At 45.3% G+C, this 25,592-nt stretch overlaps 1 protein-coding gene across 7 annotated transcripts in view; it reads right to left on the minus strand.

Moving 5' to 3' along the window:
- The window catches only part of SCUBE3 (signal peptide, CUB domain and EGF like domain containing 3), a 993,478-nt gene that overhangs the window by 250,918 nt on the left and 716,968 nt on the right, over positions 1–25,592 (minus strand). For all 7 annotated transcript variants that reach the window (XM_069238811.1, XM_069238810.1, XM_069238808.1 and 4 more), the window contains 3 exons: positions 23,782–23,904; positions 23,425–23,541; positions 22,126–22,218 (listed from right to left, as the gene is read on the minus strand). In XM_069238811.1, the coding sequence (XP_069094912.1) occupies positions 22,126–22,218; positions 23,425–23,541; positions 23,782–23,904 (333 nt within the window). The remainder of the gene's footprint in view (positions 1–22,125; positions 22,219–23,424; positions 23,542–23,781; positions 23,905–25,592) is intronic.

The following is a 25,592-nucleotide window of genomic DNA, read 5'->3' on the forward strand; positions in this document are numbered from 1 at the left end:
GAAGATCTGGCTTTCTTAAAAAAAACGAAGGAAGAACAAACAAGCATGCAAAAAAGAAATGGTTATAGGAGACACGTTCTGTAACTTAAATGTAACCTAACTGTAAACCTAGGGTGAGAAGTATACATATAAAAACAGGACCATGTTCTGTTTGAATCATCTTGTTCGCTCCAGAGGTGTAACTAGAAATAGTGCAGGAGGAACAGTGGCATAAGGGTTAACTGCACCTCAACTGTAGATTTGTTTTTATCAACAAAACCAGGTGATGGGGACCCATTTCCCTTGGTATCATTAGGGCCTGTGGCACCATTGCCACATCACTTGTCTGTACTGGAATTGCTCAGGGAATCAGAGGATTATGAGTACAGAGTGTAGGAAGATAGCTCTGTATATACTATATCAAAGTAAGGTATAGTGTGCACAGAGTCCAGTGGATCCCTAAACGCTTTACAGAGGCTAAAGTAGATAATACTAATACTCTCTTTTGTGGAGATGTGGTCGAGCAGTTAGGCTTATCAGGGGTAGTGCTAAGCATTTGTTGCATACAGTCAAGGACTAACTCCAGGCCAAAGTTTATGAATAAAAAAAATATACTTTGTTACTTTATTTCTAGAACTAAAAGGATTTTTGTTGCAGGTATGTACAGTTTCAAGAATGTATCACTTTCAAGTATCAAATGCACTTTGTTTGGAATTTACAGATAAGACTGTTTTCAGGTGAATAATACTTTTAAATTTTAAATGTAGACAGTGCAATTTCATATAGAAATCAATGCAGTCCTAGGGAAGAAAAAGTAACAGCACAATTTGCAGGTAAGTACTCGACTTATGATCCCAGTCTTCGGGGGCTAGGGTGTCCACAGAAGAAAGTTTAGGAAAACACCAAGGGTGCACCACCAGCAACACTGGGCCGGCTGGATGCAGAGGTCAAAGTTGGTGTCTGGTACCCAAAGATCCAAAGGAGACTGGTGGCATTTAGAAAGAAACAGCTTGCAGGTAAGTACCCGTGACACCAGGGCATAGACCTGGGGAATCAGATCAGCACCGGGAGGAGGGGGGGGAGGTGGAGGCTCTGGGGCGCAGATCTGCACTAAAAACACACACCCTCAGCAGCACAAACACAGCATTGGGTGCCCAATGCTTTTCAATGGAGGAACGCCGGGGTCACAAAGAGGCTGAAAGCTTGGTCCAGCGAGTCGGCTGAAGAAGACCAATGGCTAGACAGGCCCACTGGATATTGCTGGACCGTCGGTTGGGTTCCCCAAGACCATGGGGCTGCAGGTGCAGGGTTACCTTTAGGCATCGAGAAAACTTCACCTGAGCCAGTCGCCATCAGGGGAGTCTTCTGGATTTAGAATGCAGACATCTTCATGTTGGTCAGGAGGGGTCAACCCAGGGTGAACTTAAGTTCGTAATCGCCTGGGGACCTTCTCTGGACTGGTGGGCCACCTGGACTCAGGCTGTAGACATTGTGGGGGTCATTCTAAGTCTGGCGGGCGGCGGAGGCCGCCCGCCAGACTTCCCCCTCCGAAATACCGCTCCGCGGTCGAAAGACCGCGGAGGGTATTCTAAGTTTTTCCCTGGGCTGGCGGGCGGTCGCCAAAAGACCGCCCGCCAGCCCAGGGAAAAACTCCCTTCCCACAAGGATGCCGGCTCGTAATCGAGCCGGCGGAGTGGGAAGGTGCGACGGGTGCTGTTGCACCCGTCGCGTATTTCACTGTCTGCCAAGCAGACAGTGAAATACTTGTAGGGGCCCTCTTACGGGGGCCCCTGCAGTGCCCATGCCAGTGGCATGGGCACTGCAGGGGCCCCCAGGGGCCCGCGACCCCCCCTACCGCCATCCGGTTCACCGCGGGCGGACCGCCGGGAACTGGATGGCGGTAGGGGGGGTCGGAATCCCCTCGGCGGCGCAGCTAGCTGCGCCGCCTTGGAGGATTCAATAGGGCAGCGGTACACTGGCGGGAGACCGCCAGTGTTGCCGGTCTGACCGCGGCTTTACCGCCGCGGTCAGAATGCCCTGCGGGGCACCACCGGCCTGTCGGCGGTGCTCCCGCCGACCCTGGCCCCGGCGGTCTAAGACCGCCGGGGTCAGAATCACCCCCTGTGTGTAGAGTGGGCAGGACTTGCAGATCCGGGATAGTCAGTACTTTTTGGGGTTTTGTTTGTGGACAGGACCGCTGTCCTCTGGAGATCTTGGTCCTTGGGTAGGAAGGCAGTCCTCTGGGGTTTTGCAGAGGTTGCTGGTCCTGCAGGATGTGTCGCCTTTTTGTAGCTGGAGTCTTGAAGCTGCAGACAGGCCGGTAGGGCTGGGCCATGTCAGTTGTTGTCTGGAGGCTTCTCCGCTGGAGCGGCTCTTCAGTCCTTCTTCTTTCAGGTCATCAAGAATTTGAAGAGCAGGGTCCCTATATACTAGATTTAGGATCATTTACAATTGTCATGGGGCAGTAGCCAATGGCTACTGACCCTGAGGGTGACTACACCCTTCCTGTGCCCGCCCCCATTGGGGAGGGGGGCACATGCCTAACCCTACTGGCTATCAACCTCCAAAGCAAGATGGAGGATTCTGCCATGAGGGGTTCACCTCAGCTCTGGGCACCCTAGGGGTGGTGCCAGCTGGAGTGAACACTGCTCCTGGTGTTTACTATTTTTCCTGCTGCCAAAAGTGGGGCCTGGTCTGGGGGCATCTCCACCAGCTGGAGTGCACTGAGGCAGCAAAACAACAGGCAGAAGCCTTTGAGGCTCACCACCAAGTGTTGCGGTTCCTAAAGGGGGGAAGTGTGAAGCACCTCCACCCAGAGCAGGCTTTGTCCTTGACTCCTGACAGCACAAAGGCTCTCACCCCATGGGGTCAGAAACTCCTCTGGAAGTGGCAGGCTGGCATAGACCGGTCAGCCACACACTAGAGTGTTGGGTGAATTTCATTGGGCATCTCTAAGATGCCCTTTGTGTGCATTTTACACAAAATCAACACTGGTATTAGTGTGGGTTTATTGAGCTGAGAAGTTTGATACCAAACTTCCCAGCATCCAGTGAAACCATCATGAAGCTGTAGAGTTGGTAATGACAAACTCCCAGACAATCTACTCAATATGGCTACACTGCACTTACAGGATCTAAGAATGGGACACTTTAGGGGCATATTGTTCATGCAGCTATGCCCTCACCTATAGTGCACCCTGCCTGAGGGCTGTAAGGCCTGCTAGAGGGGTGACTTGCCATGTCACCTTTACCCTTTTCCCCCCACCAACACACACACGCTGCAATGGTAGTGTGCATGTGTTTCATGAGGGGTTCCTTCGGGTAGCATACTACATGCTGCAGCCCTTTGGGACCCTCCTTGGCCACAGAGCCCACTGATACTTTTTACAAACGACTTAGCTGTGTGTCTCTTGTGTGCCAATTGTGGAAGCAATGGTACGGTTTAGGGAAAGAACACAAGTGTTGGGGCCTAGTTGGCAGGATCCCAGCACACACTCATTCAAGTTAGCACCAGATATCAGGCAAAAATTGGGGGGAGTGACCATGCCAAAAGGGGAACTTTCCCACACAACTTCCTCCCAAATGAAAGACGATGATACTAACCTTTCCTAAGAGAGTCTTCGTTGTCTAAGTGGAAAAACCTGGAAAGTCCATCTGCATTGGCATGGGCAGTCCAAGGTCTGTATTCCACTGAAACGTCCATCACTTGTAAGGAGACGGATCACCTCAAAAGTTTAGGGTTCTCATCTTTCATCTGCTTAAGCCACTTGAGAGGTGTGTGGTCAGTTTGAACAATAAAGTAAGTACCAAACAGGTATGGTCTCAACTTCTTCAGGGACCAAACCACAGCAAAGGTTTCCCTTTCAATGGCATTCCAATGCTGTTCCCTGGGAAGTAACCTCCTGCTAATAAAAGCAACAGGCTGGTCATGACCATTATTGTTGGTTTGGGACAGGACTGCTCCTATCCCATGTTCAGAGGCATCTGTCTGCACAATGAACTGCTTAGAGTAGTCTGGAGCCTTGTGAACTAGTGCTGAGCATATTGCCTTTTTAAGGGTGTCAAAGGCCTTTTGACAACTAACTGTCCAGTTTACTTTTCTGTGCATCTTCTTGGAGGTGAGTTTTGTAAGGGACCCATATCCCTTCACAAACTTCCTGTGATGTCCATTCAAGCCAAGGAATGCCCAGACTTGAGTCTGGGTAGTAGGAACATCTGAGTCCAGAATTGTCTGGATTTGGGTTTTAAGGACTGCACTTGGCCTCCACCTACAAGGTGGCCCAAGTATACAACAGTAGCCTGCCCTATCTGGCATTTGGATGCCTTAATAATGAGGCCTGCAGGGCCTGCAAAACCTTCCTCAGGTGGACCAGGGGATCCTGGTGGAGCTAACAACAGCAATAATCTCTACACAGGCTGCACTAAAAGTCCCCAATCCAGCAAGGACTTGATTCACCAACCTTTGGAAGGTGGCAGGGGCATTCTTTAAACCAAAGGGCATAACAGTGAACTGATAATGCCAATCAGGTGTGGAGAATGCTGTCTTTTTTTGCTCCTGGTGCCATGCAAATTTGCCAGTACCATGCAGTCAAGTAAAAACTACTGAGAACATTTGGTGCACCTAATTTGTCTATCAGCTCATCAGCCCTAGGCATGAGGGGAACATATGTCTTGGTGACTAAGTTGAGACCTCTGTAGTCCACAGAGAACCTCATGTCTTTCTTTCCAACCTGGTGATGAGGCTTGGGGGCTAAGGCCACTAGGCCAGCCCAGGGGCTGTCAGAGAGTTCAATAACTCCTAAATCCAGCCTATTGTTGACTTCAACTTTGACATGCTTGGTCAGACTGCTGATAGATCTTAGATTTGAAAAGCAAACTGTCTCCATTGTCCACATCATGGGTACACCAGTGTGCATGTCCATGGGTTAAGGAGAAAAGCTCTGCATACTGCTACAAGACGTGCCGTCAGTCAGCCTGCTGTTGGGCAATGAGGGTGTCTGAGTAGACAACTCCATCAACTGACCCATCTTTTGGACTGCAAGAGAGGAGGACAGGGAGAGGTTCACTCTCTGCTTCCTGATCCTTATCAGTAACCATCAACATGGTTACACCACCCCTGTCACAGAAAAGCTTGAGGTGATTCACAGGGATCACCCTTTTGGGTATCCTGCTAGTGCCCAGGTCTACCAAGCAGATCCTTCTTCTCAAGGATAGGGTAAGGGCCACTACACCTATCCTTAAGTGCCCTTGGAGCCACAGGTTCTAGAACCCACACCTTATGCCCTGGTTTTAATGTCATCAGTGCAGCCTTTTGGTCATAACATTGCTTCTGGAGCTTTTGACTGCCCTCAAGGTTTTTGGATGTTTTCTCCATGTACTATGCCATCCTGGAACATAGGCCTAATACATAGCCCACCACATTTTGCTTAGATTTGTGGATAAGTCCCTCCTAACCCTCTTTCACAAGAGCAAGTGGTCACCTAACAGGACTGACAAACGAAAAACCCTACTCCCTTCTGAGGCACCTCTCTGTAGGGGAAAAGCAAGCATGGCAAAAGGACATCCCATCACCTTTTGAGCTTTTCAGGGAGCCCCATGATCATGCCCTTCAATGTTTTGTTGAAACTTTCAACAAGTCCACTGGTTTGTGGATGGTATGGTGAGGTGAACATGTAGGTCACCCCACACTCATCAACTCCTTAAGAACCCCCATCCTGGTAAAGATACCAATGAGAGATATGGTTACTGCAGTGGCTGTAGTAGACCTACAGGGAAATGCTTCAAAATACCTAGTAGAATGATCATCTACTATCAGTATACATTGGTTTCCTGAGGCTGTGGGTGGTTCACGTGGACCCATTATGTCCACACCACCCTTTTAAAGGGAACCCCAACCACTGGTAGTGGAATTAGGGGGGGCTTTGGGTGGCCGCCTGCCTTACCACTGACTTGTCAGGTGACACAGGAGCTGCAAAATTCCTTCACCATCTGAGACATATTGGGCCAATAGAAATAGGTGACTACCCTAAACCATGTTTTGGTTTGGCCCAGATGACCAGCTACAAGTATGTCATGGACTAGTGTGAGGATGAATTCCCTGAACTGTTGAGGTACTACCACTCGCCTGCTGGCACCAGGTTTGGGATCTCTGGCCTCAGTTTCAAGAGTCCCTCCTCCCAATAGACCCTTTGGGAGCCACTGACATCTATCTGTTCCTGTGCAGCACCTTGCTATCACAGGTTTTCAAGAGTAGGACAGGTTATCTGTCCTTCGTCCAGCTTTTCCCTAGAAGGTACCCTGGACCCAAGAGCTCAACCTGATGAGGTTCAAGTTCCACAGGCTCAGTTCCCTCTGGGATGGACAAGTCCTATTTCTGAGAAGATGGGTCCTGAGCTTTTTGCTGTTTGGAAGCTGGTCCCCCAGTCTTCTTGCCCTTTCTCTTGGAAGGTTGGGCCATTATTCCAGGCTCCAACACTTCTTTTTCAACCTGCGCTCGGCTCTGTGCTCTGGCTTTCACACACACTATCTAAGGGATTTCCAGCATGGCTGCGTGAGTTTTGAGTTCTACCTCAACCCATGCTAAGGACTCAAGGTCATTCCCTAGCAGACATTCAACTGGAATTGCAGAAGAGATCACCGCCTGTTTCAGGCCAGTAACCTCTCTCCATTCTAAGATCACCAGGCCTGCTGTCCTCCAGAGGTCTTGGTCCTTGTGTAGGCAGGTAGTCCTCTGGGGATTGGTAGAGGTCACTAGTCCTGCAGGAAGCGTTGCCTTTTTGTAGAAAGAGTCTTGAAGCTGAAGATAGGCCAGCAGGGCTGAGCCCAAGTCAGTAGTCTGGAGTCTTCTCTGCTGGCATAGCTCTTCCATTCTTCTTCTTTCAAGTCACCAGGAATCTGAAGAGCAGGGTTTAGAGATGCCCCTAAATACTAGATTTAGGGGTCAGAGGCGGGGAGCTGACCCTGATGGTGGCATTGGGCACTCTAGGCGTGGTCACTCCTCCAGGTGTTTACTAATTTTACTGCCAGATATTCTGACAAAACTGGGCCTGGCCCGGGGGCAGGTATCTCCACTAGCTGGAGTGCCCTGAGGCAGCAAAACAATTGGCAGGAGCCTTTGAGGCTCATTGCCAAGTGTTGCAGTTCCTGCAGGGGCGAGGTGTGAAGCACTCCACCCAAAGCAGGCTTTGTCCTTGCCTGCTGACAAAACAAAGGCTCTCACCCCATGGGGTCAGAAACGTGTCTGGTAGTGGCAGGCTGGCATAGACCAGCAGCGACACACTAAAGAGTTGGTTAAATTTCAGGGCACATCTCTAAGATGCCCTCTGTGTGCATTTTACAATACATCCAACACTGGCATCAGTGTGGGTTGAGAAGTTTGATACCTAACTTCCCAGCATCCAGTGAAGCCATCATGGAGCAGTGGAGTTCATAATGAGAAACCCTCAGCCCATGTACTCAATATGGCTACATTGCACTTACAGGGTCTAAGAATGGACTTAGACACTCTAGGAGCGTAATGCTCATGCAGCTATGCCCTCACCTGTGGTTTAGTGCACCCTCCCTTAGGGCTGTAAAGCCTGCTAGAGGGGTGACTCACCCTTGACACATGCAATTGTTTGCAGGCATGACCTCCCTCTCTGGGACCTTCTCTCCCCATTAACTCACACAATATGCAATGGCAGTGTGCATGTGTTTGGTGATGGGTCCCTTAGGGTAACATAATACATACTGCAGCCCTTAGGGACCATCCCTGGCCACAGATCCCTTGGTACCCCTGGTACCTTTTACACTAGACTTATCCGTGTGCGAGGGGTGTGCCAATTGTGGAAGCAATGGCACAATTTGGGGAAAGAACACAGGTGCAGGGGCCTACTTAGCAGGATCCCAGCACACACTCAATCAACTTAGCACCATATATGAGGCAAAAAGTGCGGGATGACCATGCCAAAAGGGGCACTTTCCTACACAGAGTTCCAAAACAACAATTTTATTTTGGCTACAAATTGTCTTTTTTGGACTGCATAGCACAGGAAACCACATTTCTCATAAGAAAGCCTTAGGAAATAAGTTGCTGAAGACTCAACCTCCACGTAATCGTCACTAAACATGAGTTTGACCTGCACACTTTTAATTGTTTCGCAAAGTGACTTTGAATATTTTTCCTCATTCCTAATTGCTGTCTATACGAGAGAAACACCATGCATGACAAATTAGAAGAGTAGCCGAGACTTACCTAAGCGTTCTAGGGGCCTTTGCGCAAAGCCTTGTTGGTAGTTCATGCGTGGGACTTTTGACTGTGTGTTTTTAAATATGATATTCATTTGTGCAGCCAATGTCCTTGAGATGACCGTGCAACCACGCAGCACGGTCAATAGTGCTTCAAATTGTGTTTGTGAATCACACAGTACTTTTATTAAAGTTGCATAAAAAGTCAGTGCTGGTACGTGTTTTGATTTTCATTATTTTGTTCCACACATCAAGCATCAACAATCGTACTGTCTCAAGTCATGCCTGTGAGTTCAAAACTAAACGTTACCCCATAAGCCTTGTTTGTTTTAAAAGGGGACACCTGGGGATTGGGTGAGCTCCCTTATGCAACAAAATTACAATAATTTGTACTCATTTGTTCTAATTTCGCTGTATCAAAAAATAAAGACCACCGTGTATATGCGTACATGCCACCTTTTCATAATTGGCACAGTAAGGACATGATTCTAAAATGCTATAGTTTTATTATACAAACACACTCCGAAAACACCACACAACAGAAATCATCTCTTTTGTTTTGTAATTGTGTTTTCACTTTGAGGTTCAAAACTGCAGCAGTTTTGAAAAGTCCACAGACTGTGACAACTCAAGGGGCCGTGTTAAAAACGTACAATCATCACAATAAGATATTGCTGTTGGCATTAAATAACCTCTTGTGAAACACCAAGGAAGAAAAAGCAACCTGCCTACTGTTGCTTTCACAAGAAAGGTAGGAGTCCGCGAGTGCGAACAGCTATTATATGTTCAAAGCAAATTCCATGTTATTTAACGGTGCACTGGAGGTTTTATTAAAACGCCCTACTAAACTTAAGTAATGCGCACATAAAGCCTCATAATGGTTGCTCTTACTGTAGTGCGGCGTTGTGTGTTGCTAAAAATAAGATTGAAAGTGAAACCTTTCTTTTGTGGGGTCAGTGCCTTCCCGATCATTCTGCTTAACATAGCAAGAAGAAAAAAGCAAAAGCAAACGCCATTCTTTCTTGCAGCAGGTGCCCTCGTACTTTCACATAAGTACAAGCAAAAGCAGCACCTCCTGAGACGGCTGAAAGAAGAAGCCAACTCCAAAAATGTATGTACTTGAGCCAGCCCTCAGCAGAGTGGCTGGTAGCACACTAGAACCTGTCCAGCAGGCCACTGCACCCCGAGGCGGCCCTATCAAGCAGCCTCTGCAGTCACTGACAAACGTCTTTTAGCCAAGATGCACTGCAGCGTGGCTAAAAGCAAAGTTAGTCAAAAAGCAGTACGGTGCAGCCAGTGCTGTGACCACGTCATAGCTTTTTTTCATGCATGATGGGGTGGGCACGGGCGAGCAAGGATGGCGGAAGGAGGTGAGGGTACGGGAGTGCAACGGTGACGACGAGTGGTTGGGGTACGCGGGGCAGCAGCATGGAGAAGGAGTGGTTGGGAGGGGGAGAAGCAGGAGGGAGAAGCAACAAGCAGAAGGGGTGGGTGGGAGAAGAAAAAGTACCTCGATCACAGCGCAAGCGTCATACCGACACTAATAATCATGAAGCATTCTGTGCTCGAAACATGCTCCAGAAAAAGAAAACAAAGTGGAGCCCGGAACACGCTGGCTAATTAGAGAGCAGCAAAGTAGAGTGGAAATTAAACCAACAAATGGTAATCATTGGGTTGGCTCCAAGCCCTTTATTGTAAAAAAAAAACAAAAAACCTTGCAGCAGCAGCGCCATGCGTCGTCAGAAGGCGACACCTAAAAATAGAGAGGAAAGTCATTGAATTAGGAGCAGGGAAGTGAGATACACAAGCAGGCCATCCAATCAATCATGGGTAAGGTGCTGCTAATAAGTCGTCTCCATGTATTGTACTGTTCACATTAGGCCGCTGACAAATCAAACCTAGAGCTCTCTGTAGACAAGATCAAATACAAATGCGTTTGTAAGGGTGTGCCAGCACGCCACCTCTGCCTCGGCTTCCCTTTATTAGACGTCTTGTAAATAAAATCTGGGCCCTCACAGGCCCTTTTGCACAGCTCATGTTCGCAGTGGGCACAGCTGCTAGAGGGATATATTGGAGGCCCCTTGAGCTATATCAGTTCAGGCTTTCTTAATTGGCTATCTGCGGAGAACTGACCCTTAGATCAGAATGCTTAGGTCTAAATTAGATATGACAACCGGGAGTGCTGTTTTGGGGTACTAAAGCTCTTTGAGTTAAAAAGGAGACATTTCAGTTCAATTAAAGTTGAAAAGTATCCATTGAGACTGCCATGCAAAACCGCTAAGAATGCATTTGGTGCGAGAACCATGGACATCCTTTTGGCTCTTTAGATGTTGTGGAACCAGTCTGTGCTGTCTAGAATTGTGGTTCCCAACATGTGGTCCGGGGACCCATGGGGTTCCATGAAGCCTCCTCAGGGGGTCTGTAACTGCTTAGAAAGTTAAATAATATGAACACATTGATAAAATGTATATAAATAAAGTGCCTACATATATAACTGAAAATTTTAAAACACACTGTAAATGTTAAGGAATTTGAAATTGGAGGCTAAAAATGTAATTAGTATCCTCAGATTGATTCGTGGGAGCAGTGCAGGTGCATTAAACGGAATATAGTATGGGAGATATGTGGCTTCAACTGAATTTAGAAAAGCTCCAACCTTTCTATTAACATTTTTATTTATAATTGTTTTCAGAATTAAACAAAATGTGTTAACATTTGTGCATGTGTTTGACGGTATGCTTGTTTCTGTATTTTTTGTGTTTCAAATCATGAACAATGTCTAGGCTGGGGTCCCCGGCTTCCAGTAATGAGAAAGTGGGCCAGAGAAGTCAAAAGGTTAAGAACCACCGGTTTAGAACACAAGCGCAGCAATTCATTCGCAGAAACTGGGGTTGTACGTATACTGCTTTGCCTCCAGAGGGCGCCAAAGCACTATAAATACTTTCACTATACGCGTTATCTGGGTTGCATTGAATCTTAACAACCTCCCATTTACATGAACAACTGTTCTTGTTCCGCTTACGTGATATGCCATTTTGTTGCTTGCCTTTCCATGGACAGCATGATGCAACATTTGCTAGCCATATCCAAGGTGCCAAGTGTCTCTGAAGATGCTGATGGATCAAAGATTTCTATCTGGTTATTTTGACTCACTCTCCGTCAATTGTAATGTTGGGAACATGTGCTAGGAAAGCTTTGAAGGACAGCTGGACTTCTCTGAGCTTTAGCAAATTGGTGTGTGTCCTGAGGCCACTGTTCATATGCACTGTAGAAGTTGAAAGGGCACGGATATGGTCAAGTTATGGTGACTGACCTATCATTTGATAGCTTTTTGACTTCACTGTCTTTTAAACCTTCATTGTTATGCATCCATTGGACCTGAGGTTCCTTCGAAAGCACCACTCTGAAACAGCACAAGTAGGGTGACCACCTGGCACTGAGCCAAATTCTGGACAGGACTGTAAAAAATTCAGGACAAAGGGTCAAAATTCAGGACAAAAATTCAGGACAAAGGGTCAAAATTCAGGACAAAAATTCAAGAACAAACGTCAGTTTTACAGACACACGCAAGAGAGGCCATGCCTCACTATGTTGTCAGTGCATTTATTTACTCTTTTTTAACATAGCACTATTTATTCACTGTGGACCTTTTGTGATTGCCTCCTGGTGTGCTACATTCAGGTGTCACATTACGTCCTTGTTCAGTAGTAAATAATGCCCTTCACGGCAAGGCCATCACCCCTACCCAAATCTACCCGATCTTTCCTGAAGAGAAAGTAACAGCAACATTTAGATTATGTTTCTGAACATTTCAAAACCCCTGCCAAACAGTTTGGGAAACATTAAGGTAATTAACCTTATGCTAGTTTAAACAAATTGAACAAAAACATCTCGCTTACCCCAACCGCCCATGGACTTTCAACCTAATTTTTTTTAAAGAGGCAGGGCAGATGGTGTGGGTGACAGTCTCACACCTAATGACAGGATGTGATGTAGCCATAACTTGTCTGTAGTCTCACTGCACTAGAGTGTATGTTTGGGACTCTACATTTATCTCAGAAATGGGAGCCCGGACTACCAATCAAAGATAATAAAAGAGTAGGATGAAATCGAGATCAAATGGGAGATCCACAGCAAGTAATTCAAAGGGTTGTTGCTAACAACTGGACAAATAAAGAAGAGAAGAACAAGGTGGGACAATTCCTAAAATCAGACAAGATGGGTCCACCAAGACTATTTGAAGGTATTGGGTACCTGGGGAGTTGTCTGCACACAGGAGCGAAACAGAAGGGGCACTGTCAAGTGGTTGAACAATCAACACCCATCCACCTTGGCAAACTCTTCTGGTGCAATGGTTTGCTGTTAGTGCTTGTGAAGGGTGAGCAGGGGCCAGACCCCTTGCAAGGTTGTGCAAGGCAATTGCCCACTTAGTCCATGTCTTTATATGGTTTTGAAATTGAGCAAAAGCCAAACTAGAGATCTGGGTTATCCCTAAGTGTCAAGTACACATAGAACCTTCAAAATATTTGGGATGTAAATTGCACAAACAAAATTTACAAATTTTAAAATTTAATTAGTGTTTCTTTAACATATGGCACTGTTTTCGCCTTCATACACAATTAGATCTCAGATTGAACTGGGAACCAGTTACCTTTCAATACCTAATGATTAATATCTACCATTCTTACACTGATTTCCAGGATGAAAATCTCGGCAGAGCGAACGTTCCCTCCAAGCCCAGTTTGCTTTTTGGTCTTCTCTTCTGCTTTCTGTAGAGGCCATGTGGCACTAGCGAAGATGGTGTGCTACCCCAATGATAGTATTATTTTGCAAACCTTCCCCTGCTCGTCCTTCATTCCTTCTTCAGACAGGCCACACATCTGATTTGGTCGCTGCGGCGTCATCGGGAGCTCTTTCCACTCTAAAGCTAACTGTGACTGCGGGTGGATTAGATCTTCTGGACTTAGAATGCTTTTATTCAGCTGCAGAAGTCCAATGGGTGGCTCACTGGCTTTCTGCCCACCTCCCTGCATGAGATGGGGTTTACCAGTAAAGACTTTTAAGGAAGGCTTAATGCACTGCTCATCGTTTCCTACTGACCATTCTATGGATCACCATCCGGGGTTATCATGCATGGCTTTCTCTTGCCTTGTCAGAACCTGTAAACTCACTGACACAAAGAAACCCTATGCTCCTGCACTACCTTTGCTAAGCCTTCCCACTCGCACAGGATGGCTGTGCTCAGAGCAACTCCATCAGTGGCATGTTGCAGGTGTCTTAAAATTGGGGACTTTGTTTCTGAACAGAGAGCTACTAAATTTCCAAACCCTTGTGGCAGACTACCATCTTCACCCCGGTCAACTCCTTACTTACAACCACCTTAAATAATCATTAAATGCCCTATTTCATGTCTGCTACCTAGCACTAACCCTACAAGAGGTGTGCCAGAAGCTCTGCACCATAGGAAATGGTGGCAAACTGATGGAATGGGTGTACAGACCTATCCTGAAACATGGAAACCACTCCAGGTCTTCTTGTCATACTACCTGGGTGATTGATGTACCAAACCTCTGCAAGATATGGACTAAAATACTGGACTTTCCCCACAAAGTATCCCACAGCTGTCACTTTAAGTAAATTCATAGTGCTTCCTTGTGAATGCATTCTGCCTGTTGCTTGCCATTGGCCTTGTGGTTTGTAACTCACAATTTGTTGCTTTCAATTTGCTGGCTTTATTTGTTTTAGGCTATGCAGCTTGAATTCCTCCCTTCTCTTGCCAAAACCTTATTTACAGTATCCTGCCGAGTGCTCCCTTTCTGTAAACAGGCCTGTAAATCTTGTTCTTATCTTATCATATTTGCTGTGCATTCAAAGAACAAAGTCAAATGTCAGGCTCTGTCTTCGGTGGGAACTTAGTGTTTCCTTTCCTTTCTCTGACTTCAAAGTGAGAGGATTTATGCGACAATCTTGCTGGATACTGGGGTTCGAAAAGAGTTTTTTCTATCACATGACAACATTTAAATAGACTTCAGAATATATCAGAATTAGAAGTACAAATCAAGCACATTTTTGTTAATTCTGAACTGTGCTGGAAACAAATACCTTTACATGCTTAAAACAAATCATTGAATTAGGTGATGCAATTTCCACACATCATTGTCTCTGCACAATATAGTTTGATTTGAAAAACTGTATATCTGTGCAAATGTAATGGTCATTTCAATCAAAAATGTTTTGTCTGTAATGGCAGTGTGTTACCACACCATGCATGCTCCACTCCACTCTGCTCTGCACCACTCCACACCACTGCACCCTACTCTGTATCACTCCACTTTACGCCACTCCATGCCACTGCACTCTTCTCCATTCGGAACCACTCCACATTATGCCACTGCTCTCTATGCTACTTCACACAATGCCTCTCTACTTTACTCTGTACTACTCTACTCTAAGCCACTGCACTTTACGCCTCTCTACACCAATGCGCTCTGCTCGTCTGCACGCCATAACACTCCAGTCTAGGCAACACAAATCTAATCCGCACAACTCCACTCTCTGCCACTCTGCAACGCTGCACTGTACGCCACTGCACTCTAAGCTAATACACTCTATGCTAATGCACTTTACTCTTTAACATTCAACTCTACGCCCCTGCACTCTACATCAATACACTGTACATCACTCTAATCTACTCTGCACCTCTGCACTCTATGCCACGGCACTCTACACTACTTTACTCTATGCCATCACACTCTATGCCACTTTATGCAACTCCACTCTAACCTGCACTTCTCCACTCTAAGCCACCTCACTCTACTGTGAAATAATCTACTTTATGCCACTGCAGCTGTGCCACTGCATTCTATGCCACTGCACCCTACCCTGCACCTCTCCACTCTATGCAACTGCACTCTACTCTGAAACAATCTATTCTACGCCACTGTACTCTATACCACTCTGACCACTGCACTCTAGTTCAATGCACTCTACACCACTGCAAGCTGACACTCTGCAACATTGCTCTGGCCGCCACTATACTCTACACCACTCTGCTCTGTACTACTGCATTTTGCACCAATATACTCTATTCCACTGCATTCTATGCCACTCTACTCTGCCCAATGCCACTCTATGCAACTGCACTCTACACCAGTGTACTCTAAACAACTGCACTGCCCTTTACTCTGCACCACTGTACTCTATGCCACTGTTCTCTGTACCACTCTACACCACTGCACTGACACTCTACTCTGCAACTCTGCACTCTACACCACTCTACTCTATGCCACTGCACTCTAGGCACTATACTCTACACCACTCTACAATAGTTCACTCTGCACTACTCTACACCACTACACTCTATGCCACATGAGCCTACTCTGCACTCTATGACACTGAACCACTCTGCATTACTGCACTCTCTGCTACTCTATTGTATGCCACTCTACTCCACTGCACTCTGTGCCAATGCACTCTAAACAACTGCACGCCACTGCCCTCTACTCTGTACCACTGTACTCTACGCCACTGCTCTGTGCCACTCTACTCCACAAAATATCACTGCACTGACACTCTACTCTGCAGTGTTGCACTCTCCACCACCGTACTATACACCAATGTACTATGTACTACTGCATTCTATGCCACTGCACTCTATGCCACTCTACTCTGCATCACTCCACTCTACAGCACTTTGCCCTACTCTGCACCACTCTACACTACACCACTGCACTCCCTGCAACGTGAGTCTACTCTGCAATCTATGCCACTGCACCACTCTACAACTACTGCTCTCTCTGCCACTCTATTGTATGCCACTCTACTTCACTGCACTCTATGCCACTCTACTCTGTCCCACGCCACTCCACTCTAAACCACTGCACTCTACGCTAACGCACTCTAAACAACTGCACTGTACCCCACTGCACTGTACTTTGCACCACTGGGCTCTACGCCACTGCTCCTATGCTACTCTACTCTACTCCACACCACTATGTTACTAGCTTTAAGCCATGCTGAACAGCAGCTACTCTGGTGCATAACATGGCTAATGGCTAAAACACACTAGCAAAGCCAATAACTCTTTCGTAGATGAGACCTATTGCTTTGCCAATGTTTGTTAGTACTATGAGGTACCGAAGTACCTGAAAGAACTGTAAAAAATACAATGACATCATAATAAAGGCTGCTACAAAATGCGCAAATACATTTCGGTTAAATAAAAAAAAAACGCATCTCAAATACAGATTTGAATAATATACAGTTTATACCTAGTGCTAAAAAAATGTTATAAAACTCCATTAAAACCACACACTCCACAGCTCACCTTGGAACACCATTACAATACCTCTCTGAAAGAAATATCTTTGCCACCAGAAAACTTTAAGTGGCTCCTTTTAGTAAAGTCAATGCAGGTTTTCAAGCCCCTTTGTATTTGCAGATTTACCAGTTACACACATTTGCATGTCTTTAGGGAAGGAGACCCCCTGGCAAGAATGCCTTTTCTTATCTGTCTGCCCCTCCCTCCCTCAGAGCACAGGAGACTCCCTGCCTTCCAGCCCAGCTGGGGAAACTCCTCTGCCCGTAATTTCGCCCTGCCTCCGTTGCCCTTTAGGTGAAAGGCTAAAATTACGGACAAATGCCGTCCGTTAAAGCTTTCATCACGGACAACGGACAGCAGGGTGAAATTACGGACAGTCCGTGAAATTTACGGACGGGTGGTCACCCTAAGCACTAGAGAATCATGAAAAATTGTAGAGGCATTATGACACTTGGTACTGTATGGCCTAGGCACAACTGCTTAGTGTTTAATGGACAAAGTGATGCAACATGTGTTAGCCTGAGGGGTCTCCAACCTTTTTTGTAGTAAAAACTTGGGTTGATGAAAATCATCCAGAGCTATGTATACTATTAGAATTTTAATACTGACCACATCAGACAAGTTTACATGCTTGTTTTAAATATAACCTTTTAAGTTTTGGTAGGCTGGGCTACACACAGGAGAGCTATTTAAGAGTAGCTCAAGCGCTACTACTAGCTCACGAGCTACTTGCTGGAGACCCCCATGAATAAAAAGTAATGTATCATTGACTACAATTCTCCAGCAACACTATCTTTCATAGATTGACATCCATCAATTTCTCTTTTCATTAGACTGGGAATCTGCAGTAATCAAAGTCAGGTGCACACATACACCCAAAAAACATTAAAAATATCCATAGACTACGTGTAGTTTGTCTAGCTCATTAGGAGAGCTGAAGAAAGGCCAGTGAAGTGAAGTGACATGGAACTCCACTTCCCTCAGATGCTCTCACTGTCAGATTGTCAAAGCTTGTGATAAGTTAGTCATTTGATGAGCGTCAGGAAAGGGAAGAAGGGTGGGTCACCAGTGAATCGATGATCGGTACCAATGCTGAACAACTTGAGTTACAGGTAAGTAACATTTTTCTTCTCCACAATTGGATCTTTTATAGATTTACATGATTGATTTCAGACCTTGCACATAGTATTAGAAAAAATAGTAGTAGCAGTAGTAGACTCCGCTTAAGAAAATAGGATTCACCGCACCACAACATATTTTAACATCAAGAGAATGTAATGTTCTTTATGTTAAACAAATTTGTTGTGGAAGAAAGGTGGGTAATGTAACTTGATCATTCATTATCTTGCATTGTATTTGAGTCACCTTATTCCTGCAGAAACATAAGGAAATTGTTACTTACCCAGTAAGCATCTTTTTGTGGCATATACTGCTGTAGATTTACATGCTCTGCATACTCCTGCCATCCAGTGTTTGGTCCGGTTATTCTTCTACAAAGAAGCATTTGGAGTCACGGGATTGAGTGACTTCTCTTGGTAATACTTGTCATCAACTCCTTCGGTTCCAAATATTTCTTTCTATCTTCTCTTTATCAACGGCTCTAATACATTAAACGTGTGTATTTCACTCACTCTTCTGACAGTGGTCATAGTAACCAAAAAGGCTATCTTCCACAATTGCTGCTGGATAATTCTGTCTCCCCTTTCGTTTTATTCAGGATCCTGGTGATCAGATGATTGGTGAAACTGTCCCACTTCGGGGGGAAAGGCTTCTTTCTCAAATAATTCCTGCAAATTCCATCTTCTGATGAACAGAGAAAACTTGATGTCCTCCTTGGTTGTGAAAAGATCAAAATGTGGAGTTCCTCATCACCGTAAGAATACTGGCAGTTGTTTGTTGTCCAGGTTCCACTCAGGAGTTGTTGTACGCTCTCTGCTGAGATCATCTGCACAAACATGCTATCCCTGGTGGATGCTTGACTGACATAACCACTTTGGAATTCAGAACTCATTTTGGGGTACTGGTGACAGAAGATCTAATCTTGTTCCACCTTGTTTGTGCAGACAAAACCTGGGAATTATGCACTAATGAACAAAATGCTTTGAGGGTAAGCCAAACATTCCTGAACTACAGCAAGCTGATGTGTAGGCTGGTGTCAGCCAACGGCACCAATTCACTGACATCCAAGCTCTTCATTTGAACTTTCCACACTGTGAGGGAAACAGCTGTTGTTGTGAGCAGCCGTAAATTTGTTAGAACCTGAATTTGGCCTGCAAAAATGTTTCTTGTGTCTTGCCACCAAGTTAATGCTTTCCTCAGAAGAGGCATGATAACTCTGTCATCCTCTTGTTTTTGGTTGACCTGAATTCACTGCAAGTGTAGCTGAGCTTCACCAGGAACTGCAGAGGTTCAATGCATGAATGAGTCTCTTGAGACTTTTGATTGGGATTAAATATGACAGATTAAGGTGTGGGACTTTATCCCATTTCTTTAGATAGGTAAGCCTTTCTTTTACAGTGAAGGATCGGATGCCCACAGAAGTAATCTGTTGTGTGGTGCAATGTTGCCTTTTAGTGGTTGATTTCAATGTAGGTATTCATTCCCCAAATTGATGGGGTGGCTGTAGGAATAAATACCACAGTAAATGTGCCTGTAAAATCGAAATTGACTCCTAGTTGAAATAGCCCCTCTGCTGAGAATGATGTCTGTATTCTGAAAAATCTGGCAATGCTGTAACCCACATGATCCAGCAATAATTGTAACCATCTTAATAGTGCTACATCGATCTCTGCCAAACACCTTTTCATCATCAAAAGGCATACCAGTTATCTTTGCCTGGACGTTTGGCCCAAATGAGTTGCTCTTAAGCGAATCGTATTCTCATAGGTCTGCAGCATTATCAATCTAGCAGAAAAAACATGGAAGTCGAATCCACTAAAGGAAGCTTACTCTCCCTCTATAAGGCTTGACTGAGCTTAAATCCTCTTCTTGCAAGTGATCTAGGAAAGGGTAAATGCTGTGCCACAGTTGCTGGTCATATCTTGCAACAAATTAGTAATCATAATATTGCGAGAAGGTTGAACACTTTGCCCAGGATATCTTATTTATGACCTTCCTTGTCTGAGAGTGCAGAGCAAGGGATGGATCAGTTCCTACAACAGCACTGAGCTCCTCTAAAATTACAGACTATGGGGGTCATTATGACCGTGGCAGTCCTGGTCCACCACGCCGGGGTGGCAGCCAGACCGCCGACAGTGTGGCATTGCAGGACCGCCAAATTATGACAACGGTAGTGAACTGGCTGTGCTGCAGCCAGTTCACCAGCTGTCCCGCCAGGGGGGTAGGACCGCCTGGCCAAAGGTTGACCACCTTCGACCTCAGCGGTCCACCTAACACCGCCTGCTGCATTATGAGTATTCTTACTGCCAGGGATTCCGTGGTGGCAGCCCTGCCACAGAATCCCTGGCGGTAACGATACTGACGACAGGAATACTCATTCCTGTCAACCACTGCAGGACTCCCCAAGCCCCCATCAATGTAGGACACTAACCCCACCCCGACCCCATCAGAAGTCCCCCCACCCCCAAGCAGTGACACCCCCTCCTCCCCGATCCCCATTCTGAACCCCCCCTGCCCCTCTGATCCCCATTCTGAACCCCCCACCCTCTGTACATCCACGCAGGCACACATCACACATACATACATACACGCACACATACACCCACACTCATTCGCACACACATGCACACATGGCCACAACACCCCCGCATACATGCATTCACACAAGCACACATATACTTGCATATAGACGCACACAAACACACACAACACCCCCCCACCCCCTTCCATTCACACAAACACACCCCCCATTCACACACACAACACTCATCACCCCCCCCTGTTGGTCGATCACCTCACCTAGTGGTCGTCTGGGAGGGAACAGGGTCCATGGCGCTTGCTCCTCCGTCAGAGCCCCGTAACCACAACACCGCCACACCGTTTACAGTGATGTAATACGGCAGGCGGTGTTGTATTGACCTGTCGGTGGCGGTGAAGCAACCTCCACTACACCGCCGACCGCCAGTATAGCTGCTGGCTGCTTCCCGGCCTAATAGTGGTGGAGAGCAGCCAGCAGCCATAATATGGCGGTCTGAAGACCGCCAACACTGGCGGTCATTTGGCGGGCGCAACATTGGTGGTCTTTGTAAAAGACCGCCAATGTCAAATTGAGGACCTTTGTACCTTACTTAGAGTATGGTAGATGGACTGCCAGTCCACCAAAATCAACAAAGTAATGTTCTCTGCCAGGGAGGGAGAGATCTCGGTGCCTTCAGAAGAGTTACCATTCCAAATATTCCTGCTCAAACAAAGTTTCTTGCTATTCAGAAACAAACCCTTAAAGCCAGAGATTTTCACTGAAGAGCAAAAAAAGAAAGGTCCCTGACACAGTGGGACTTTTTTGTGTGTTTCCAGGGTTCTCGGTCCACACAGCTTTTAGAAGCTGTCTGAACGGGAAAATTGTATGACAGAATGACCAACCTCCACAGAGTGGATGACAAGAGGCAGTGTGGCTATTGGTTAAAGGAGTGTGCCAGCACAGCCAGAGTGGGGCTCTGCAGTTGTACCCATGGCTCTTCCCTCGACTCTAAATAAGATAGGAGAATATGAGTTTGGTTGATGGGATATCTGCAGCAATATGCCAGATGTCACAAATCCACAAAACTTTGAATGATACCCTCTGTCTTTATTTGATATGCAAGACATGCTGGTGATATTTCAGAAGCTTTATATGTTTTTCTCCAGCTTGACATGTTCACTGTAGCCTAAAATTGTGTTTTTTTTATGGGAAGGCCTATTCTATCAGAAACGTTCTTAAACTGGAAAGGCATGAGCTGACTTTCTGCACTTTTCTTTAAACCTGAAATAAGGTTTCTAACTAGAGGAGACTGGTAATCTGGTAAGGGAAAGTATTTGAACGTCCCAAAACATGTCATGGTTGTTAGCTAATCATGCATGGATGGTATGACTTCCTTCCAAAGGGCATTACTGAGGAAATGACAATGTGGGTACAGGGGTCAATCAGGTGGTTAGGAGGAGTGGGGCAGTGTCAGAAGGGGGTATTAACCTATGCACAAATATGGAATTTGCAGAAACCCAGAAATAAATGCATCAGGGCTAAGATAAGCATTGAGACAGGAATCAGTGAACTTACAATAGCTGTTACAGATAGGGACATAAAATGAATACCTAATAAGTGCACCTTCTTGCAAATGACAATTTAGCCTAGGTATAATGGCTGTTGAAGGAATTAGCAAGCTGTGACAAGAGGGGCATTAATCAGTGCTCAAATGAGGTAGCCAGAAAAAAGGAGACCTGGGACCGTCACAAGTTGAAAAACAAATGCAAATGTCACTTGCAAGAAAAAAGGAGACAAAGAATGTAAGATATGTACCAATGTACAACAAATGTCTTTTCAAACAGAACAGAGCATTTTCCTGTTGGAAAAGGGAAACACGTCTTACACCATCCCCAATATTAGAATCTGTTCACGTCCAAGGGTAAGTGAGAGAGGGTGGCAAACAGAACATTAACCTGACTTACCAATGCAGTGATGAGTACTGCTGCTATTCTTTTGTGGGGTTCCCTGCCTCATTAATGGTGTGCCGCAGCTCACAGTGTAGCTGTTTTCTGATTCTGAAAAACAGTATTTTAAACATCAACTTCATCTCCATCAGAAAGCGGAATGGTCTGGTCGCACTAGTATGTAAATGCCAAAGGACTCATAATACATAACATTTCTGAGATGAGGTCTGAAGTTTGAGTCAAGTGATAAAGGGTGGCATATGGAGACCCTGGCATACTGAGACATCAAAGAATTATGATGAGAGTAGAGGTTACACATGTGAAAATTGAGAATTCTGGTATTAAAGACAGGGAGAGAATGAGGGCTGAAGGCTGTGTGGGAGGATGAGGTTGAGAGTGAGACTTGTACCTGAAAGTTGAGTGAGATCGTGAAACATAGGATTTTTTGACTTAAGATGGCCATGAAATTTGTAGAATGAAAGAAGTGCTAAATGTAAAATGAGAGTGTTTGTAGTGTGCATTTGAGATATTGCGGGCAAGAGAGCACAGACCAGAAAAAATGGCAAGAGGATTTGAGAAAAAAGAGCAAAGGACTGCGAGTAAATGTAGGAAGCTGACAGAAAATTAACTGGGGACTAGAAAAAAGTAGCAACAGAGCCATTTATGGAGACTGAAAAGGAGCCCGAGAGGCAGCCGGAAGCTCACACAAGTTGGCACCTGAAGGCTGAGAGAAGAAATTGAAAGGTACACTGAGGTTCAACTGGAAAGGAAGAAAACTTGAGGACTTTAGGTTACAAGGTATTGATGAAAGAAAAAGTAAGGGTTAAAGGCTAATAATCAGAATGGAGCAAGAGGTGCAAAAATAGTGGGAGTTGCATAGAACACATAGGGCCGGCAGGAGTCAAAAGCAGTGAGAGAGCTTCAGAGGCACAAAAAAAGTTAGAGCTAGTAGGTGAATGGCAGTAAGACTTACAAACTGAGAAACAGTGACACGATGAGAGACAGTGTGAGATGGAGTAAAAGAGTTACTGATGGAGAGTGATACACAGATCAACCTTTACAGTACCATATATGTACAGGGGGTGGAGGCAGAATGGCTTGGGGGAGAAGTATAGAAGGAACAATAAAGGCTCAAGGACAGCGTGAGCTGAAGAGTGTGAAATGAGAGTCGGAGGGCAAAAGAAAATGAGTAATAGAGAATGAGAGATTCTCTAGGTGAGAGACTGAGAAAGCTGGAAAAGAAAGCTAAAAGGAAGAGTCATAAAATAAGACATTCCACAAAAGCAGCAGTGTGTCCTAACACTACACTTCTCTTACCTGGCTGGAATCGAGCTTTGGAGGTGCATGTCAGGGAGCAGCTGTCCTTCTTCCCATTCTTGTTGCAGGTCAGGGTAGCTCGATGGGGTCTTGTATTCGAAAGGCACTTCACAAGCTCTGAAATAAGGTACAACAGGAGAAACATTAACACAAGCATAACTGAAACTGAGTGCAGCTGTCCAGGTTTCTCCTAAGGCAAAGAGGAGGGACTTCAATGACTGGTTGATAAGTGACACATCTCTAGGGTGTATTAGGGAATGGACGAGTAAATTAGAGGTTAAGACTATCTTTCAGCAGTTTGTTTTTTCGGCATTTGAATAATGCCCACAAGGAGCAGATTGGTACAGTCTTACCCACCGATGCAGTCCTTCTGGTTCCAATGCAGCCTGTAGCCAGGAGGACAGGTACACTCATAGCTCCCGGGGGAGTTCAAACAACCAAACTTGCATCCTCCTCGGTTCATGCTGCACTCATCCACATCTGCGGTAAAGAAGGAGAGGCTAGTGTTACAAAATGAAACAGTAAAGATTGACTTTAGGGATGGAAAATGAGAGAAATTAACTGCGGGATATAGAACAAAAGGAAAGTCCGACTTTGGAGAAATGTACAAGACAGATCAATCTTAGGGACTGGTAAAATAAGCCTTAGCAGATGGCACTGTGATAAAACAGCTTCAGGGAATGGTACATAAAGGGCAAACTTTGAGGAATGGCATAGAAAGACAATCCACCCGTAGAGAGTGGTAAAGGAGGGCCCAATTTTAAGGAATACTAAAAATGAGGCCAACTGAGAGGAAAAAAACAGAGGAAGAAGTCAGCTTTACAAATGGTACAGGAGAGAAATAAAAAGGACACCAGAATGCAAAATGCAGAAGTTCATCTGGTCGGCTTGTAAAATGTTAAGAGATGTTACAGCTTCTGGTCATTGGTACTAGAATAGTCTTCACAGTGGGGGTGCTGTCATCAATGTTACATCACTGAAGTCATAGAGACTGAAACAAATTCAAGCATCACACTAAGGACAATTGTAGCTAATTAGTTTGTTCATTCAGCAGAAGAATAGTAACGGTGCAGTATATAGATGGTGGTACAGTCTGAAGCACACTGTCACACATATATTACTAAACCATGGTGTGGTAGCACACAGTCATTTACAGACAGTATATTTTCCATTGAAATCGCCACTAAAATTGTAAAGAAATGCAGTTTTACTGATAAAACTATATAGCACACAAATCATAATGTGAAAATCAGGTTTCACAAATATTTACCATTTGCACATCACCAAGTAAAGTGCCTTGATTTGTTTGATCGTATTAAAATCTATGTTTCCATCATCCTTCGTTTGTGCTTTGCTAACTTTTGATATATTTTGAATAATTTGTAGAGTTAATTTTTAGGAATTTAAATTTTGTTAAGTTAGAAAAAATTTACATCCTACAGCCTTTCCTTTCACACCCCAGCAAGATTGTCACATAGTTCACTTTATAAAATGCTCACATTTTGCGGTCAGGGAAAGAAAAGTACACCAGTCTTCATGTTAAAAGAATAAACAGCAATCTGAAAAAGACATAACATGAAATGTGATTGTCTTTGAATGCACTGCAGATGTGACAAGATGAAATCAAAATGTAATGCATCTTTATCGATTCTCTTTCTGAACTCCAGAAGGTTATATTGGGTTTGTGCAGCACTCCCCATACCTTTGCTTCCAGTGCCCATGCTTTTGGTTGCGGGCAGTGAATGATGGATTAGGGAAATGCTGCACCGGTGGAATAGTGGAGGACAAAATGCAAGCTTTAAGCACGCACTAGTCTAGAAAGAAATGGCATGGTGTAGAAAGTGGCTATCCTTAATGAATTCCGTGGACAACCACTGAGTTCTCAGATACTACAACATTTGCAGGCTTGTCAATATCAGGTTTTTGTGGTAAAAGTGCACTGCACATAAATATCAGGTTCAGTGTGTGCAGGATGTGCACCACCTTCTTTACAATGCCTCCTCCAAAACTACCTCTTCACTACCAGGGGCCCTACTTCACTACCAGGGGCCACTTGTATGGCACACATTCTCTGTTTGTGCCATGGTGCACCTTAAAACAAGTGCGTCATGCACAAACAGGGAAAGTGTGCCCTATTTGGTTGAATGCGATGCCCTCAAGGCAGCTGC

The sequence above is a fragment of the Pleurodeles waltl genome, chromosome 6 (assembly GCF_031143425.1).
Source record: "Pleurodeles waltl isolate 20211129_DDA chromosome 6, aPleWal1.hap1.20221129, whole genome shotgun sequence".
NCBI classification, from domain to species: domain Eukaryota; kingdom Metazoa; phylum Chordata; class Amphibia; order Caudata; family Salamandridae; genus Pleurodeles; species Pleurodeles waltl.